At 39.6% G+C, this 19,992-nt stretch overlaps 1 protein-coding gene and 1 long non-coding RNA gene across 2 annotated transcripts in view; one reads left to right on the plus strand and one right to left on the minus strand.

Moving 5' to 3' along the window:
- Nucleotides 1-2,063: 2,063 nt before the first annotated feature.
- MMRN1 (multimerin 1) overlaps nt 2,064-19,992 on the minus strand; it is a 68,228-nt gene continuing 50,299 nt past the window's right edge. The window contains exons 5-8 of the mRNA XM_080400983.1: nt 17,580-17,753; nt 11,690-13,669; nt 4,592-4,738; nt 2,064-3,537 (exon numbers count right to left, since the gene is read on the minus strand). Coding sequence (XP_080257109.1) covers nt 3,116-3,537; nt 4,592-4,738; nt 11,690-13,669; nt 17,580-17,753 — 2,723 coding nt within the window. The 3' untranslated portion in view covers nt 2,064-3,115. The remainder of the gene's footprint in view (nt 3,538-4,591; nt 4,739-11,689; nt 13,670-17,579; nt 17,754-19,992) is intronic.
- LOC308069171 lies at nt 4,745-9,349 on the plus strand. Its single transcript, XR_013930307.1, has 2 exons — nt 4,745-7,362; nt 9,261-9,349. It is a non-coding gene; the product is annotated as an uncharacterized lncRNA (long non-coding RNA).

Consider the following 19,992-nt stretch of genomic DNA (forward strand, 5'->3'; position numbering starts at 1 on the left):
CTCAGGATGGCTTTGTGGTCCCTTACAAGGGCTGTGGGTAGAGATGAACGTTCAGATTTGCTGCCTGCTATCATTAGGGAATGCAAATCAGAGCGTGGAAATGAAAGCTGAGGGATGACAAGGTGCCTGCCTTTCCTGGTTGATGCCTAAAAAGTTATCCCGGGAGTTCAGCCTGAATGCTGTCTATTCTGCATAACGGCGAGGCTGACTGATTTTATTGATCCTCAGTTATTTTTCAATATTGTTTGCTTCATTAGTCCAGGCAGCCAGGTACGTAGTCACAGACCCATAAATAAGCCTCAGTGGCCAATGCAAACGCCCCTTCATGGCAAAGAGTCTGCATTTTAGTTTTTAACGGTAGACAAAGCCAAGTGTACTTAGTTTTATTACATCTCAGGAAAGATTTGAATGGATTATTGCACAGATTAAAAAAGGGGAGTGTACCTTTATTATATTTTCAAAATATCGTTTCTTCCATATTTTAAAAAGTACAATGAGAATTAGCTTCAGTACTATGTTCTGTTAGGGAAATTATTTTTCTGTGCGTTACTCCTGCAGATGTGGTTTTAATCAGAATTCTTACTGTACCCCAACAAATCTGGAATTTTGTGAGGGAAAAAAAAAGGGGGAGGGGGGGAAAGAAAAGAGGAAAGAAAACCAGTACAATGACAGAAAGTACGTGGCTGCCAGGGGAAAATAGCACCTGTGAAGATGGGAACGCAGCTTGAAGAACTCAGTGACAAGGGCAGCGAGGGTGAAGAAAGGTACTTTAAAACAGAGATGCAGTCTCTGGTGGGTCATTTGAATTTCATCTGCAGAGTAATTTTCATGCCATTTAGCCATAGCCACTGCAGGGATAAGGAGGACTAAATACAATTAAAATGACAAAATCATACAAGGAGGGATTTGGGCTTGTGGTCATTATACTTGATAAAATTAAATGATATGGTAGGCTAAGTTAGTGTTGCATCAAAGATTTTGAGTGTTCACAGAAAAATATGGCATGCAACAGGAGAAGGATCTGTGGCGCACTCATTCAGGGTTCAGGGTACATTAAGAATCCATCAGGTACGTAGAAGAAAGGATTTCTGGCCTCAAAAAACACCCAAACAAAAATACGAACAATAGCAAAACATTCCAACCTGTTACCAAGATTTGCAGTTGGCCCTTAGAGTAGCGGCTCTGCTGTTGTCAGATCCTTCATGGAAACGTAGGATATTTTAATCACTATTTATGTGCTGCAAGGATTAATTTGTGGATTTATGGCTTCAGAAAATGGGCTTCGATGGAAAGCTTTCATCAATTCTCAGCTGCTGTCCTTAACCACAAGCCATGGTAGGATGCCCTGCCAAAGCTGGGAGAATGCTGCATGCTGCATGGTTCAGGCAGCCACTGCACAGTTGCACGCCCACAGACACACTTCAGCATCAATGCTCCTGGTGGAAAACGTGCACTTCAGTTTTGAACAACAAAGTGTAGCTTTATACACCTGAGGAAAAATGTTGTGGATTCTCTTATCCACACACAGTGTGGGAGAATTCAGTAATTTTATGGACGTGCATCTTAAGATCTGGTAAAGTCCATGAAGTAATACTAAGAAGAGAGCTGAAGATTCTCATGTGTTTTCAAGAAAAGTTCCTGATAGTGGAAAACAAAATAATTCAGAGAGCTTCAAAACATTTGGGGCTTCAATAAATTATCACAGGTCGCTGGAGCATGCTGATTAATGCTAACTGCATGTAAGGGCCATGGAAGGAGAGTGTCTGCAGCTTGAAGGATAGCTGGTCAAAGGAACCATAAAGAAGAAGGTGTAGGGAGAAGCCTGGCACATGGTAAGGGAGGCGACGATGGGAACACACCTGGTCAGTGGCACCAACTGGTAAGAACATACAGAGTGTGAGAAAGTTTTTTCAGCTGGGAGGATAAGAAAGGGGAGGAAGACAAACACATAGATAAAATCTGATCAGTTAGTGTTAACAGGCAATAACCAGAAACAAACTCAGTCAGTCACAGCAGCTGGTAGGACATCAAGAAACTGCAGCAGCCCAGGACTTTGCAACTGATAAGGATGCAAACTTGTTGGTTTATTTGTTTTCAGGCAGTCACAGCATGAAGTAAAAATAATTTTTTTATATTGTATTGGTGCTTGCAAATCACATTCTGGTTTATGCAGACCAAAGTTCATTTCATCTTGCCTCAGTAGTTTGTGAATATAATGCAGAAACAAACAAAATCATAGATTGATAGACTTCAAACTTAGAAAGTACTATGATTATGTCATTTAACCTTGTGTACTTTATAGGCTAAAGTTTACATGCTAAAATATATGTGAAGCCAATATACCCATGTTTGCTCAAAATCATATCACCAAAAGAAAATCCAGCTGCAGTTTAAATGTTTCAAGCAACAGGGAGACTCCACCAAATCCATTATAATGTTTTCCCATGACTAGTTACATTCACTTCTAAAAATTAGTACCTTATTTCTAATCTGAATGTATCAACATGCAGCTTTTAAGTATTCCTTCTCATTCTTTTCTGCTAGATAATCCCCCAGTTTGTTATCATACTGGTTACGTTAAAAATAATGAATCAAATAAACACTGACATATCAAGGTAAGTGGAGAATAACATCAAGGAAAATGAAAAAGAAATATATTTTTTCCAGACAGAATATATACATGATTATCACTTGATACAATGACCTAAGTAGTAACCCAGCACCTGAGTCATCAGACTCCATCCATCACCTCTCTTATGCACTCAGGTTGAAAAAGAATAATCAAAACCAGCTTTGAGAACTGATTATCAGCAACCTTGTGTAAGTATGTTTATACAATGTAAATGTAGAACATAATTAGATTTGTGCTTCCCAATCATGCTAATATAAGGAAGATGCTTATTTTTCCCCCCATCTCCAGCCTGTGGACTCTTTTTATAAGATGTGCATGTGGCTACAAACAAGCAACCTCTTGGAGAATCCACGCTTTAAATGCCATCAGTATTGTTACTCTGAGAAACTTACTGCTGTTAAGGAAACAAAATATTTAAAGGCAAAGATAAATTCACATGCAGGTTGCTGCATTTAATGGTAACTATTCACATTTATGACTGACTTAGGTACGATACAACAAGTAACCACTAAATGTAGTTACTGGTGGATACTTGGCTGGAATAGAGCCAGTTGCCAGTCTGAGCCAGACTTCTTGACCATAGTTTAATTCTAATAAAGCATTTCCAGTAATTACTCTGTCGGTGTACTTGTTACTATTAATATTTTCAGCCTGAAAAGTGAGCTTGTCTATTCCATCAACGACCAGATAGCCAGAGGCACGTGGACTAAACGATTCGATGGTATACTCAAAAACATAGACTCCCAGATATGGAACGTGGAACTTCCCGGTTGCTGGGGCAAATGAAGCCCCGTAGTTGACATCCAGATTGTTAAATCTGATGGGTCCTGGAGTTGTCATTCCATATGTATGAGAGGCAAAAAAAGCCACCATAGGTGCATATCTGTATGATCCTTTTGAAAAATCTGGAACGGAATAAAGAACAACTTCAAGTAATGTTATATTGCACAAAGACAACTCAGACCAGCCAGATCAAAAGCAGCTTTTCTGAAGACACATGATCCACTAGCTTGAGCAACTGAAACACAGTATTTCTGCATAAACACCGTTTTTCTGTATTTTATAAAAAGTAATTTTCTGTCACAATTAGTGCTAGGTGTATCCACAAAAGAATAATCTTAGAAACAGCAAGGGAACCTCATGTTTGTGTATGCTATGTTATCATTAAGGAAGCTGTTCTTTTTCTTTTCTTTCTTTTCCCATCCCCACCCCCTCCAAAAAGAAAAAAAAAAGTTTAAAATCTTAGACAAACACTGAAAAGCTTTAGCACTCCTGATGTTAAATGAGGGAATAAAAGTATATGTTATTCTCTTCAAGCTGAGCCTGCACACCATGACTCCCTTCCTCTGTACAAATTATTTTATTCACTATTCTTATACCGTCATGAGTGAGATTCAGCCAAGTGGCTGCTGAAATCTGCATAAAATTGACATTCTATGTGGCCTGGATGTAAACTATTTATTTGTTTTCTGGACTGAATAAGCAGTTTCCGTCTTTTCTTTTTTTTTTAATATCTTTCAAGGGCTGCATCCTCTACTGATGAAAATCAGAGGTGTGCCTAAAATGACTCCTTGAGGCCATAGTCCCACATATCACAGTAGCTACTTGTATTTATAGAGCGTTTATGGCCATGCTGGAGGTAGTATTCCCCAGTGATGTGATTTTACCTCCCCTTTCAAATTCCATGATATCATGTTCAAATACATCTATTGCACACATTCCCGCTCTGCACAATTCAGCAGGGAGCTTTCCAGCTATTATGGCTGGTCCCAGCCCAATTTAGTCCCGTCACCTGGTCATATTAAAGAAAGACATCATGAGTCACCACAGGACACTACTACTTGAGTTGGCACTCATTAAAGTGAAATGCGGGACCTTTGACCAGCGATGCTTTCTAATTAGGCCCCAGGGCAGAGGCCCATGCCGCTCACATATTGCACTACTAAATTCTTTACTTGCCGACACTTAGAGAATTGTCGTTCACCAGCTTCGTACTGCAGTTGACTCCTCCAAAGGGGTGGCGACAAGCGCAAATAAAGTTCTGTCTGTCATTGATACAGGTTCCTCCATTCTGGCACGGGGAACTGACACAAGCTGAATTCTGCCCTGTGATAGAGAGGGAGGAAAACCAACAACCTCAGTTGCAGTGTCATCACAGTGACACTTCCCAAGTTGTCACTGTTTTGGAAAGCCTCTTCGTCAGTTCATAAAGCTGGTGGAATTTCTGCTGGGGTTCTGCTTGAAGGCCAACTTCAGATCCTGTCCAGGCTATTCAGACCCTTTTCCAGTCCAGCCTCCCTCTTTGCCTGAACACAGCACACCCTCAGCTAGCCTTCAAGATATTCAGAATTACCTGGAAATACTGAGTTCTACTTGTCTCAGAGGGTCAAGTATATGTATTAAGATGAAAGATACTACAAAGCCAGTGTCTTTGGAACATCTCACTCAAAAAACACTATGAGAACCATCAAGAGATTGGGATATCTGACTAGCTGTGAATGTACAGTCCGAGAGACCTCTGTCAAAAACACCAGCCTTTCCTTGCTCATTTCTTCTCTCCTGTCCACGCTAATTTAATGACCTCTCTTCCCTGCAATGTAAGTTTAAAGCCAGCAAAGCCTGGCTATAGCAAAATGTTGGGAAATTCTCCTTCTGTTGTTCCCTACACAAATCCTTCTATAATAATCTAAGGCAGGATGGTCCCACAGGTTATTTACTCCCATAGGGAGGTGTGGGGTGGGGGCAAGAACCCACCCCTCCTTGCCACAGCCTGACAGAGGCCCACAGTCCAGCCAGCACCAGCTGCTCACTTCCATCTTACAGCCAGTCGCAGCGGCAGTGGACTGCTTCTGCTGAGCCCCACACAGCTAACTCAGCCTCCTTCTTCCCTTCTTGTATGGCAGCTCTCAGACACCACAGCAAACCAAGAGACAAGTGAAAATCAGGTGGTCTGCAATCATGTGATTCAATAAATATGTTGGATCAGCTAATTACTCTTTACTAAGAATGGGAATGTGCCAAGAGCCTTAGGACTGACCATAGTTCAAGGAGCACTTCAGAAACAAACAGTAAAATTTGGAAGAGACAATACTGACGTATCCAATTATTTCCTTCTTTTAGTCAGAAAAAAGAAATAGTTATTCTCACGCTGGTTTGGGCAAATTGTGCTTTGGTTTGGTTTTACTAATGCAGGCACAGAAGGCTGCTCTTTTCAGACAGAGCCAGCTTATCCTTGGGTGTACCAAAACACAGATTTTGTACTGCTGGTGTACAGGTTGGACTGTCCTGTCTATGACATTACCCACCTAGATGTGTCACAACCATTGCGGGAGAGTCTGGCTACTGGTAATGGAAGATTTTAAATGCCATCCAAACTACATCCAGTACTTGTCCTTGCCCATAAATAAATCAATTCCTGGATATCTACCAAGATTGTTGTATAAGTTTAGTATTGCAAGCAACACAAATCAAACCGAACAGGTGGCTGTCCTTGCCTCCGTTCCTGATTATGTATGAGCTGGCCAGATCACACCCAGCCGATCCAGAAAAATCTGTCGGCCAGTGCTGCTGAGCTCTGAGATCACAATTACTGAGTGTCATCGTATCATGTGTTGTCATAGCAGTCTGGGGGGAAGAACGTTCAAGCCACATGAAAAATTAAGTATCGCTGTAAAAAACTTTGAACCCAAAGCAGTCCCAAGCCATACATTTTTCCATTCTCTTGCTTTGGTCAAATAGAAGTCAGATGTTTTAGAAAATGAACCTTTTCTTTGCCAGGAACTACCAGCAGAGTTCTGGAAAGAGAACATACAGTCCTGTGATGGTGAATCTAGATTGCTATATGGGAACTGAAAAAGCCTTTCGCTTATTACCAGGGAAATGCTGACCTGGTTTTTCACATAGATACTTCAGTAATGCCCGCAGTTATCTTCAGCTTCCCACCCAGCCATTTCAGACTGGTGCATTAAGGCAACCTGTTTCCATGAGAAATTTTAGTTCAGTGAGCAGCATGCTAAAGTGCATGGTACAGTGCCACTTGAATTTGCACTGATGGAATATATGGACTTCAAAACACAACAATAATTCTTTTTACAGGAAATAACATCCATCCTGTAATGCCTGAAATAAAGCAATTTAGGACTGTCATAACCGGGGTCACAGCACAGGCAACTGGACATGAGGAAATAATGTTTTTCTTCTCAGATAATTGTTTTGCTGCACACTTAATTGAAGTTATTTTTCACTCATATTTACCAAGCATCCACAACACTTCACTCATATTTATCAAGAATCCACATATTTACAAAGTGTGAAAGGAGAGCAGAAAAGGAAGGAAAACAGCTGATTGTGCTGACTACATCATATTCCCAAAATACAAAAGCTTTGTGTAAGAGCATGGCAGTCTCTCTGCTAATTGGTCTCTTCTTATCATAAACAAGAAGTAAATCCAAGAAGCAGGAAAAAGATCACAAAAAGGAAACGATAACGCAATTGAGACTGGAGTTTTAACAGCCTGCTGAGGGATGACTTTTCCTGAACTTAACCTTGGAGTTAAATCAAAATCAGACATAGCTTCACCTCCAATAAATTAACCCTCCAGGTGCAGCATTGCTTAACAGCAGCTGGGAAGCCTGCTCCGTCTGCTAGAACAAGGAGAAGCTGTGAAGAGATTTGAGTGAAATTACCATTTTCAGAGTGAGAGCTAAATGCCCTGGATCTCCACTGAGCAGGTAATCTCTGTGTAACTACCACGTGATCTTACAGTAGCATGTTTTTGCTCTTGTTTCTAGCTGATGCTGCCCCTCTGCCCAGTATTTTCTTTCTCCTTGCTGAAGGACATCCTGAGACATTATGTCTATATTCTCTGCTTGGGGTAAAGATGCCAAGAGCTTCAGATTAGGCAAGGATTTCCTACTGTAGTCCATTTCCTATTTTTAATTAATTTTTCACAACTTAGTAGATGAGTCAAAAAGAGAAGCTTTATAAATGAAAGGCTTAAATTGCAGCTATTAATAGCAGAGAATAAACTGAATGCAGGTTCTATTTACGCTCAGTATGGTAGGACTAGGGGGAGCCAGTTAATGCTAAATTTCGCTACTCTTTGGGAGGGCAAGCAGCCAGAAGCTCTTTTGGGAAATAGACTGCCAATGTTGTACAAACAAATCTTCAAACAAATAATGAAGCTCTGTCAGTATCTACTGGGGTGTTGTTTAGAAGTAAATCAAATATTTAGCAATTTAATGGTCTCCTTAAGGAAAAAAGTGAGTCCAGTGGTTCAATTTGGAAATGTCTGAACAGGAAGTAACTTACCCTAATTTTCTCAATATTTAGTTATCAGTAATTGTCTCTCAGGAAGCCCTGGGAGACTGGAAGACCCTGGGAATCTACGAAACTACCCTGCTCGCACACAGTCGGGCTGACTCAGTCTACAATTATTAATCACCTCTGGCTTAGTGCTCTCAGTCTGACAGCGATTAAAGTGATGACCATCCCCAGCAGCCTAGATGCAAGGAGTGCCAGGGAGCAGTGGGAGAGAGGCAGCCCCACCAGGGCTGGCACCCTGGAACCGAGGGCAACAGCAGGGCTGGTGCCTCACCTGGCAAGGTGACAAGCAGAACATGACAAGTTAATCATGGTAACCAGGGTTAGTGACAGCCCAGTATGACTAAAAAAGCCTGGGATTTTGATTTGGGCTGAAACAGGGATCCCAGGGCCATGGACAGGCTGTGCAGTCGTGAGGCTAGGTCAGGATGCCCAGGGCAATTAATGCTATAATTGCACTAGGGCCCTGACAGGGAATTCAGGTATAAACACCGTGTGGGGTGTTTGTGGTGCAAAAAAGCACCAAGATTCACCCACAGCTCTTGGGCAAAAAGCAAGGAGCCTCAGCTGTGCTTGGCAGTTTTTGAGTGGGGACAGATTGCTGAGACCGATCTGAGCTACTTGGACTCTGGCAACTCTGCCTCTTTGTTAAGCAGAAGTATCTAATACTCCCAGTGTGATGATTTCAGGATCACTAAATTAAAACCAACAAAATAGTTTCATCTACTACTTTGTCTAAAGAGTAAATATGAAAATTTGATGTACGTGTCATCAAACTGACCTAGAATAACCATCAAACTTGTGCAGTTAAAACACAAGATGGAAAACATGTAAATAGGTTAATTTCGCTGCAAGCTTGAATGATAAAGTGACAATGGAATCTTGCATTTCTGTTAGGAGCCAGAAATCATGTGAAAATAAAATCAGGAATAAGACACAGAGAAAATGAGAATGAAAAGAAATTGCCTCTCTTTCACATGGATGCGCTGTTGTAAATACATAAATATAACACATCTGCAGTATCAGTTTTTCATGTTGATGGGAGGGTGGCATAATCTGAATAAAGCAAAACCTCAACGAATGCAAGACATGCAACAAGAGAGCGCATTCACCTTTGGAAAGCACAGCAGCCTCTAGATTCTCCAGCAAACAGACGCAGCACTAAATGGCAACAGGAAAATGGGAACTGAGCTAAGCTGCCCTCACGCTGCAACGTGTTTCTGCAGTAGAACAGTGCATTGGAAGGTAGAACCAGACATAATCCATAACCAAGACTAAGAGTTTATTGTATATTTTTTCTTTAAAGGCTGTCATCTCCCCTATGTTAGATACTTGAAGCTGTCTTAGACCATCACTTTCTTACTCACCCTGGGTTGCCATTACAGCTAGTATCAGGTAAAGTGTTAGATTTTTTTGTCCCTCATAGACATATTGCAGCCTCTAGCTGACTTAAACCTTTTCTTTTATTCATTCCACAGTATGGGAAGTCTCCAAACCTGTATGTTTCTGCACTCACAATGCAAACACACATTGTTTCTCCTTGATTTCAATTAACTATCTAGGAAAGTATTACCTCAGGGGTCAACTCCTGAACACATTGAACCCAATGAAAATCCTAATCTCTTATAATGGGATCAAATATTGAACATACTGACATCCATAAGAATCATCATTCACCTCTTTCTAGAATTTATTCTAATATTTTTGAATTGGAAAAGGTAGAAGATTGAATGCATTTTATAATTAATCAATTATGCCTTAGGGTTTCTTCTAGAAACTTTAGTGTAGTCAGCACATATCTCTGGATGGCCTCCTGGAACTTGAGAAAAAAGCTTTCCTGGAGGAGTAAAATCTACCAAGGCAGAAGATGGATACTTGTTAATTAGGATAATGGCCTTATTTCTTTAACTTACAGAAAGGTAATGTATGATTTTGCTAGGCATGAAACATCATTGAGTGCAAAAATTCATTACTGATGGAAAAGTCTGCATAAATATTGCTGTGCAGAAACCTTGCTTAAAAATAGGGTTTTTCAACATCTGCAAAAACCTGCACTTTCTGTAAGAGTGAGCATACATCCAATGTTATCAAGCTATTCGTTAAAATTCAGCATGAGATAAATAATAAATAGGAAGGACATTTATTCATTAACGTGCAGTAAAAGACAGAGCAGGTGGCAGCTTCCTGCGCTCCAGGCAGGTACACTAGTGACGTTTTCCAAGCAGAAGACTTGGGAAGGATCAAAGGCATCATATCTCATTTTCCCTGAATTTTAATTGTGAAAAAGGGTTTTGAATATCCATCCTATGCTATGGCAGGAGCAGGCAGGAAACAAAAACGACTGAGAAAGAATTGCCATTTTTATATCAAAATATTCAAATTGCTTTGGAGTAAGAATCTGGCGAATCTTGGTGCATTTTTAAGTGTGATTGCCTGTTGTAATAGCTGTGTGTCCTCTCTAACTGAAAAGATAATCAAAGACTGAAGTCCTTCAGTGGAGATTGCTTTTGGCAGAAGCCAAGCTACTAACGGGACTGGGTCTTTACAAAGGATCCTTTCCATTGATTATTGAAAAGTGCTGTGCCTAGGACAGGAGGAGATGAAGGAGGGAGGCAGGGGAATCAGAGGGAAGAGGTGGGGAGAGGGAGAGGGAACAGGAGATTGTCTATGGTCTTAGCACACGAGCAAGAGTTGTAGCTCTTACTACCACTACATGTGCTTACAATAGGGACCAAATACGGTTTCAGAAAGGTTCGTAAGTTTAGGAATGCTTTACAGAAAAGTTTCAGGATTAGGACTTCAAAAGTATCTGGACATCTATCTGCCATTTAGGAATCAGTCTCACTTATTTTTATGTGAATTAAGAGTCCTCTGAGGATTTCTAGTCACTTAAACACTCTTCATTTTTCTGTATTTTCCCAGAAAAGATATTTCCTTAAAACATTAGCTTGTGCTACTGATTTTCACTCATCTGATTCCAAAAATCATAACATAGAGTTTGTATTTCTGTGAATAAATCCATGTGAAGTAATTTCACATTATGATGTTTAAGTCCAGAAGTGAGTCACACTCTATGTCCTTTTTAAGAATGGTAGTTTCTACTCAGCTGAGTTGTTCTCCAGATGGACTTGGGTCATAAACCTACGTTATTGACTGGGCCTCTGACTCTGCAAGAACACACTGTTGTAACTGCACTAATAATCTCAATGAAGTATTGAAAGAGCTGGCAAAAGCCTCATTACAATCGTTCAGTGTATTCACTTGCTTCAGGTTTTTGATAGTTTTCATCCCCACTGACACTGCAAAGTACTGATGCAACTCCAGATTTCCCTCCCAGCTTGCATGTTTTTTTAACTGAACTTGCTAACTGAGATGCAGGCACAAAATCCTTGCAGTTTAGATTTTGTCTAAATTGTCGGTTATGTTTTAAAGGTCATGTACTCAGCTGGGTGGGTGTGCATGCACATATATATCTTACGCTGATCAGACATTAATAAATCAAGGAAAATTAAATGGATCTTCTAGATGTCTTACTGAGAGTCTTCTCTTAAGAAAAATAAATTCTCTTGTAAGCAAAAGACTGGAGTAACTCCAAGTTCCTCTGAAACACTCTTTACGGCAGTCTTCAGACTTTATATTCACCCTCACTCAAATTCTGCCCTCTGAGTTTATCACGATGGTTACATAAGCCTTTATTACAAAGGCCCTAATTTTTAGTACAGTAAAATGCATTACCTGGATCTATAGCATTATCTGTGTTTCTCTGACTTCGGCTTGCCAGGCTCATGGTGACATTTGCTGCTCCTTTTTTCACTGGGGCTGGTTTCTTTATAATTGGTTTCACCTGCTTCTGAAGTTTGGTGATATTGTTCATGGCATTTCCCATTGATATGTCAACATGATGGGTTAGATTTGTCAGGATAGCTCCTGCTTTTATTTCAAGCACAGATTCAACAAGCTCTTTGAGACCGCTCTGCAGCAGGGGGATATCTGGCTGAGCAAGTTTAATTAGCACAGGGATACTCGCATTCACTTTTTGGATGCTGCTGTTAGCATCCTGACACAGCCCCCAGGCCTCATGAGCAGTCTTGTTCAGAAGTGGAATGCTGTTTGAGAAGCGGATTGACTTGGCTTCCAGGGCCTTGATCCTGGAACTCAGGGTCTGGAGCTGAAGTGAGACCACTTGTTCTTTCTCTGTCAAGGCAGCTTTGGTTTTTTTCAGTGAGACACAGTTGTTTGCCAAAAACTTGGAAATTTTTGACTCCACATTCAGAAGGCGAACCTCATGATCCTTTGATCCCTCCACAGAGTCAAATAGTTTTTCTTCCAGACGGCTGATATCTTGTCGTTGATTTTCCACTTTTGACAATGTATCATTTAACATATAGAAAACTCTTCTGAAACTGTGGAGGATAATTTTGTCAGACTCCTCGTATGGAAGATCAGAAAGGGATGGTGCTACTTGTGAAGTGAATTCATACTTCTTGCCACTGAGCAGTGCCTGGAGGGATTCATTCAGCTGCTGGAACTGGGGAATGAAAGCCAGGAGGCTGTCCAGTTCCTCAGCTCTGCCACAGCAGACTTCAGTCTCATTACTTAGAGCATGTAGCATACTTTTCATTACATAGTTATCTTGAATAGAATCAATAGCACTGTTTATTATTATCATGGTCTTGTTTAATCCATCTTCTATTTCCATGGAGCATTCATTAACACGACTCTCAAACAGTTCCTGATAAGCCTGAGATTCATTTTTAAGTCCTTCTTGAGTTTTGGAAAGCTCCTTAATTGCAGAACTCATTCTGTTAATGACAGTAGTGAGGTTTTCAAGCTTCTCATTGATTTCTTCAGCTTGGATTTGTTGTTCATACCCTGAAGTCAGACTAAAAGGTACCCCTTGCTCAATCAAGGGTTGCAGGATCTCCATATCATAGCACAAATCATTAATTTGCTCATTCATTTTGTCCATCTTATTGTCCAATGGAAGGACCAGGTCAGAGAGACTTTTGTTCAGGACAAGCACATTCTCTTGGGTTGCTGCCAGCTGTGTTTGGAAGTCCTTCCTGCTTTCTGACAGCATGTCATCACAGATCCCCAGAACAGAGTCTCTCTGAATTTCCAGTGCAACACTGAGATTGCTGATCTTGCTGTCTTGGACTCTTAAGTCATCAAAGATCTGCAGCACCATCATGCCTTGTTTCTTTACTTTCTCATGAAGTGTCAACATGTACTCTGTAATATTGTACTCTGTCACATTATCTGCTGAAGGGATGTGTTGGCTTGAAGACTGTTCAGCTGATAGCAGCTGTTCATGAGCATCTTTCAGTTCAGTAAGAGTCCGATTTAAAGATTCATAATAAATTACACTTCTTGACTGTTGATGCTCCAAGTTATCTTCCAAGGATTTCTGCTTTTCCTGTAAAGCTTTCACAGGCTTGTCACAAGCGAGAGTTATTTCCTCTTTCATCTGCACCATATGACTCTTTAGCTCCAGAACGTCAAGCTTTGTTGGCCCACTGTCTTTCTCCTGAGCAAATTTGTGTTGGGTTTCATTCAGATGCTTGACTAATTCTTTTGTATTTTCAAGATCATCTGACAAACTAGACACAGTCTTGAAAATCTGAGCCATGCTGTCTTGCATTTCACCTTGAAATACTTTAAAGTGTTCTCTGACAATGTCTTTGACTACTTCATTAATACTTCTGGATTTGAGATCTTTGGAAAAAAAAGAAATATGGAAACAATCAAATCAATTGTGTTAGCTAAATTATTTTTTTTCAACAATGTGAGCAAACGCAGTGCTGTAGAGAAGTCAAACACACACAGTCCTGCACCAATTCACCCCTCCACAGAACAAAATTTAAAGCTGAGAAATGTAAAGGATGGCTAACAGTGTTTGAAGACTCATCCCTGTTTCTACTGAAATCAATGGGAGTTTTGCTATTATTTTGAAAGGTCAAACTCAGAGTCTGCATGTAGTATCAACTTTGATCTCCTAGCTAAGCTGTTTCTGAGCACTGAAACAGTGTATGCTTTTGTGGATTGTTCATAAGAACATGATTTTTCCTTTCTTTGCTGGGAAAGTAAGGACAAAACTCCTGCTTTATCAACATGATGGTCAAGAAGTGAAAGCAGAGATTATTACCTTCCTGTTGTATTATATGTGCTAAGCAATCATACATTGTAGCGAGAAAGAAGAAACGTAAAAAGAATAGCCTTATTGAACATCTAAAGTTAGTAAAACTACAACTGCTTCAAAACCCAGACATTGTAAAGGTATAAATCTTTAGTTAGTCTTACATGCTACAACTCTTTAAATAGCTCCTAGGAACACTGATCCTGAAAAGCACTAGGCAGAAGTGAATGTGTGGGAATTCTGCTCCTGTGAGTAATGAAAGTACCTCCTGTATGGCCTTAGATGGGTTGAGACAGTCATAAAATAGCATTCATCAAGAATGCTGCATAACATATTTTGATTAATTACAGCAGTAGTTGTGCTCTAGTGTGAAATTAGTAGGATTCTTTTCATTTGTTCTCCAAAGGCGGCTGGTATGTCCAGCTAAAACACTGAAGCATTCTTTGCATGTTTTTTCTAAACCCGATGAACACTTGCGGCCAGCTTGTGATATAATGGCCAAACCCTTCAACCACTACAATGCCTTGATGGCCATCGGTTCTCTGATTAGAACTCTATTGATAAAGGCAGAAATTCTCGGTTGCCTTCCTCTATTTTCCTCTCAATTACTTCTACAACCTGGATTTTATTACTTCATCTCTAAAACACCAAGGCACGTTCTGAAAACTTATTTGGAAGTACATTCTCAGCAAGAGCAGTAAAAAGGCAGGAAATCAGATCCATGAAAACCAATGCAACTTTGGGCTCCAAGGGTGAAAAAGGATTCCAAATAAAAATTGTTTTGTTCAGCAAGCGAGAAAGACACATAGTATTTTTTTCTATTTAGGGGATTCATTTGAATTGTGCCTGTTTCCAGCTGGAAACAGAGATATAAATTAGCTGATAATATTTGCCTTTTATGAACTATAAATGAGTCTCAGTCTTCATTATTTGTGGTAAAATGGACAGTAAACACCTCTGACGCTGAGCTGAGAATACACAAGTACATTCCTGGATGTAACTCAATTTCTCTGTTGCTCATTTTGAAGTAGAAAGGCCCAAACTACCTGTGAACATTAAAAATCTCTTACACTTTTTATGAGATTATGAATTTTAACTCCTTGGCTGAAATCCAAAGTGTGTAATTACTTTGTGTCAACATATACTCCCTTTGCAGTTTCAATTATTTGAAGAATAATGTGCAAAATAAATGTATGTACACAGGAGACTGATTTAAGGCTATATATCCAGCTGTAAATGGCATCTTTGACTTGGAAGTGATTAACACTCCATCGCTGAGTTAATTTTCAAAGTGTACATTTTATTAATGAAGAGGAAAGAAGTCTATAAAAAAAGCTTGATGTGGAGTGAAAGGAGGGAGAAATAATAGCAAGGAATGTGCAGAGTTTATTAAATTAAAGGGGTAACACCAAATTATTTTCTCTAAGAAGTAGGAACAATTTCCTAAGTACTGAAAAAAATTTTTAAAACATGCACAACAGATTTCACTAATCAAATTAGAGGAGCATATCAGTTACTCCAGTGAGCGTTGCCCTGTATCAACAGATGACAAGTTTACGGGGTCCACGACTATTTGTAGATGAAACCAAGAAATAAAGACTTTGTGAACTGTACTGAACTATTTGTTCACAGAAACAGACCTCACTCCTAACAAGCCCTGATACAAAGCTGGACAGCCATTAGCATTTCCGTGATAAGAAAAAAGGTGATTAATGGGTATGAGCAAAGGGCCTGGGCATCATGGGAAGAAAATGGAAAAGTAGGGGAAGAAGTCTGAATAGCATGAAACAATTATGGGCTCAACTGTGGTTTGAAAGCACATTGCTTCAGGATGTAAGTGGTAGCGGGGAAAGTTGTGGTTTACTTCAGGTGAGCTTCTAAGAGCAATTTTTAGCACGTCTAATGTGCCTATACTGCACATCTGTGCCACGTTAGGGGACAGCATAGAAACTCCTTCCAGCTCCTGCTACTTTAGGATGCTCTTTGCCTGCCTGGAGCATGATTGACATTGCCCAGGCAGAAACTGTATTTGCCCCATTACATCTACAAGCCAACAGAAACACTAACCCTGTTCTCTCTCCCATCCTCCCTTCTGTTTACCTACATACATGCCAAGAATAACTTGTATTTGGAGTGAGTGCCCATAATTAGTCAAGGGAAGTAGTTAACAACAGCATTTTCATTAGAGCTACTTGATTAGGAGATGAATTGAGAGCATAAATCAAAAAAAGGTCAGCAATGGAAGATGTCATCTAAGCAGGTAAAAACAATAAAGGCTTGAAACACATTTGCAGAGCAGTGTGAAATAATGTGGGGGTCTGTACTGCACATTTTAATTAGGACTTAGACCCTTAAATATAGGTAGCGAATGGGGAAGCAGGAACATAAGATGCAGCAAAAGACCTCTTGGAATAGCATAAAAATGACAGCTATAATGAATGGAATATAAAAAAGAATGAAGAGAAAGCAGAATGGAAATTGGAAATATTCAAAGATAAATTAAATGTATGCCCAAGGGTCAAGAATGCCATCCAGCAATGTGTGGAAAGGTGAAAACAGGTCACTGAGCGAGAGATGGGATAAGCTTGATCCAGGGTCCAAGAGAGCCACCTACCATGTGGCATAAGTATCTCAGGAGACAGAGGACTGAAAATGCAAGACATGGGACCACGTTTGGTAAATTTAAGAGAGATATGAAAGCACTTAATGTTTCATTTAGTTTTATCCTAATGTAAGGAGCTCCAGTTCCCCCATTCTATTTTTAGACAACAGAAAAGTCCTCTGGATTCTAGTGTGTATAATACAAACAGTTTGGGGAAAAGTCCTGAAAAATTAGAAAAATATTGCAAATTAAGGAAATGAAAGCTTCAGTCCCAATCTGCTTATTAAGGACCATTTGAGGTTGGGTAATAAACAGATCTTACTGTGGAATTCACAAAGAATGGATGCATAATTCTGCTGGCGAGAGTTTGCCCGACCTCCTGATCCCTTGCCATGTCTTTCTCATCTACCAAACACGAGTACAGATGCTTATCAAATGTAGTCTAATACGATCAGAGGCAAATTATTCAGCAGGATGTTTGCCATGTTATAACTGTAAGAGCCACAGAAGTCCTCATGTTTCCCCTGCATATATGAATTACATAATAGAGAATATTACTTAGCCATAGTAGCAAAACAAATACTATGTCCTTTAGCAGCTGTCAGATAAACTAAAAACAGAGATTAGAATATTTACAGAAGCTCTAAGTAAATGAAAATATTGGCTTAAGTTACCATGTAGACGATGTAGTATCCAAGAACATAATTTTTTTGCCCCTATAACAAATGTCAGAATAAACAAATCCCCCTATTATGAAATGAAACTAAAAGAGAGGTCTCCTTATAAACACTGAGCAATAGAATAGAACAGTCTACAAATGTTTTTAGCATTATTTTTTTCTGGCACCTTTAGCTGCATGAGTGATTACATTAATTTATTTTTCTTACCTTTTAGAAAAGACTGGAAGTCTTTGCCCTTATCTTCATTGATTTTGCCTTCCAAAGAAGAAAGCATCTTGCTCACATCACTCATCGCAAGAGCAATGCTGTCAACATTCTTCTGTAGAAAAGTCAGTTTCATCTCCTGGCTGCTAATCTTCTCATTCATTTTTTGTGTAAGTGCTTGGTCAGAGAACAAAATGAGAAAAAAAAAACAAAACAGCAGTGTTAAAACATGGGGGGTTGGGGAGATGGGGGAATGAAAGCATAATTGTCTTGAGATATATTAGCTGGAAGTGGGGTGGAAAGTTTCTGAATCTTTAGTCTTAAATGAATCATCTCGATTTTTGTCATGTCTCATATATTAGTGACATTCAGCAGCACAGCAGTAGCTAATTACCAAAGCATCTGTATCCATTATAAAATATTTATAATTCTACATCAGTATTTTGAGTGGTTAACATATTTTAATCAGCATAATACCATTCTTCCTCCACCTAGCACCCTACAGCTTATGCAGTTAACTCTCATTTAGTCTATTTTCTTTAACACAATCACAAAAAGATTGAGTTTTACTTACCACTTATAACTTCATGAATTTGCAAGGCTTGTGTCTGAAGGAATACATCATCTTTTCAGTGTCGGGGTCAAAATAAAGACTCTTAAACACAGCAACAAGGCAGAAAAACAGCTAATAGATAAATGACTTCGGAATAATCATCAGCTTGTCATTAAGAAAAGATGCTCAACCTGTGAAGTTCATTTTAAAACCTGTCCAAATTGTTCCTGACACTTGTAGTCTCTTTAGGTATAAAAAAGCCTAGATGGATGCTTTTAAGACAGGTAGTGGCGAAGGCAGCCTTGATCTTGCAAATTAAGACTCCACATGACTTCAGCTAGCCATCTGATTTTACAGCTGACAGAATGGGACTTAGTCTGGGATTTTCAGAAGATGCTGATAATATTAAATGTTCTAATTCCGGTAAGCGAAGCTACAAGATCTCTTCAGTTCTTTCAACAATTCGCCTAAATAGCCTACCTTAGACACACAATATATTATCCTATATGATCCAGGCCATACTGTGACTTAATAAACTGCTATGCAAGAGATTCTTTAGCAGTACATACAAATATTTATGAGTGTAAATTTACAGTACTGCTATTGATCTTATGTCACTTTTCATTGTGGCATCAGTGTCTATTCCCATGGCAGTAAACAGTTATACTCAAAAATCACGTAGAAGTACAGGGGCCTAAAGACTACCAAAAAAAGAAAAAATCAAGTTATATGTAAAAGGGCATATTCTTTTGACTAGACTCTTATTGTTCAAAATTCTAGTATGTAAAAAATAAACATATCATACCTAATTTGACAGCATTTGGGAAAAAACAGAAAATTCACTAAATACACCCAATCAGGACAGATGAATTGAAGCAATGCCCATGAGAATACTCTTCTGTAGAGGCACATTGGTTGTAAAGTTCGTAATTGGTAGAGCCTGGTGAATAAGGCTAGCTGTTTTAGGTTAAAATGTTAGCATCTCCAGCTGCTCACTTTGCCCATGGTGTCTACTTACACAGACATAAAATTGTTTATAACGCAGCCACCTAGTTTAGAGTCTGGCAATTCTCCCCAATGGCACTGTGGAGACAAGGTTTTGATGGATTTTCTTCATCTGAATACTCTTTTCCATAATGCCACTCTGTGACAGACAGACAGGTCTGGATACTTCTGCTCCTGGTTCAATTGTTACTCTGAGAAAGTGATTTGCATTCATTACCGGCTTATGCATAGCCACCCAAACTGATAACAAACCTGCAGGGTGCAATGGTTTCTTCAGTTTGGTTTCTGTCAGTTCCTACTGAAGGAGGAAGACAAGCTGCATATATGAACTTGCAAGCAAGGTTTGTAAGTGGTATGACTGCATAGTGAGAGCTGGAAACAGAATCTGGCTTGGAGTCTTGGTAGCTGCTGTTGGAACAACAGACCAGGGCAGTTAGTCCTAGCCCCAGGTCATGTTTGCAGGGTTGACAGCCAGAACAGGTATCTGTCTCCTAAACTGACGCCGTTTGATTTAAAAAGAACTGAAAAGCAATTAACACGGAGCTCTGAGATTCCAATTTCAGAGTTATTTTTCAGAGCAGAATTCCTACTAAGACAAGTGGCATGTTTTAATGCTCTATTGATCAAGCTCACTTTCTCATATGGGTCCTGTTGTCTTTACTAGACATCCTCATCCCTCCAGACCCGGGAAGCTCAGTTGCTCGCACATTACCAAGGGGCAACAGCTTTCTCCTAACTCCCATTTGAAAATACCTTTCTATGTCTCCATACCAGGTTCAGTCTTTTTGTCTCCCACCCATGCTTTCTAATTTTTTCTATTTGTCTATTATGATTTAAAGTAAAACACATATACAGACA

This window comes from Falco punctatus (genome assembly GCF_963210335.1).
Source record: "Falco punctatus genome assembly, chromosome: 1".
Taxonomy (NCBI): Eukaryota; Metazoa; Chordata; class Aves; order Falconiformes; family Falconidae; genus Falco; species Falco punctatus.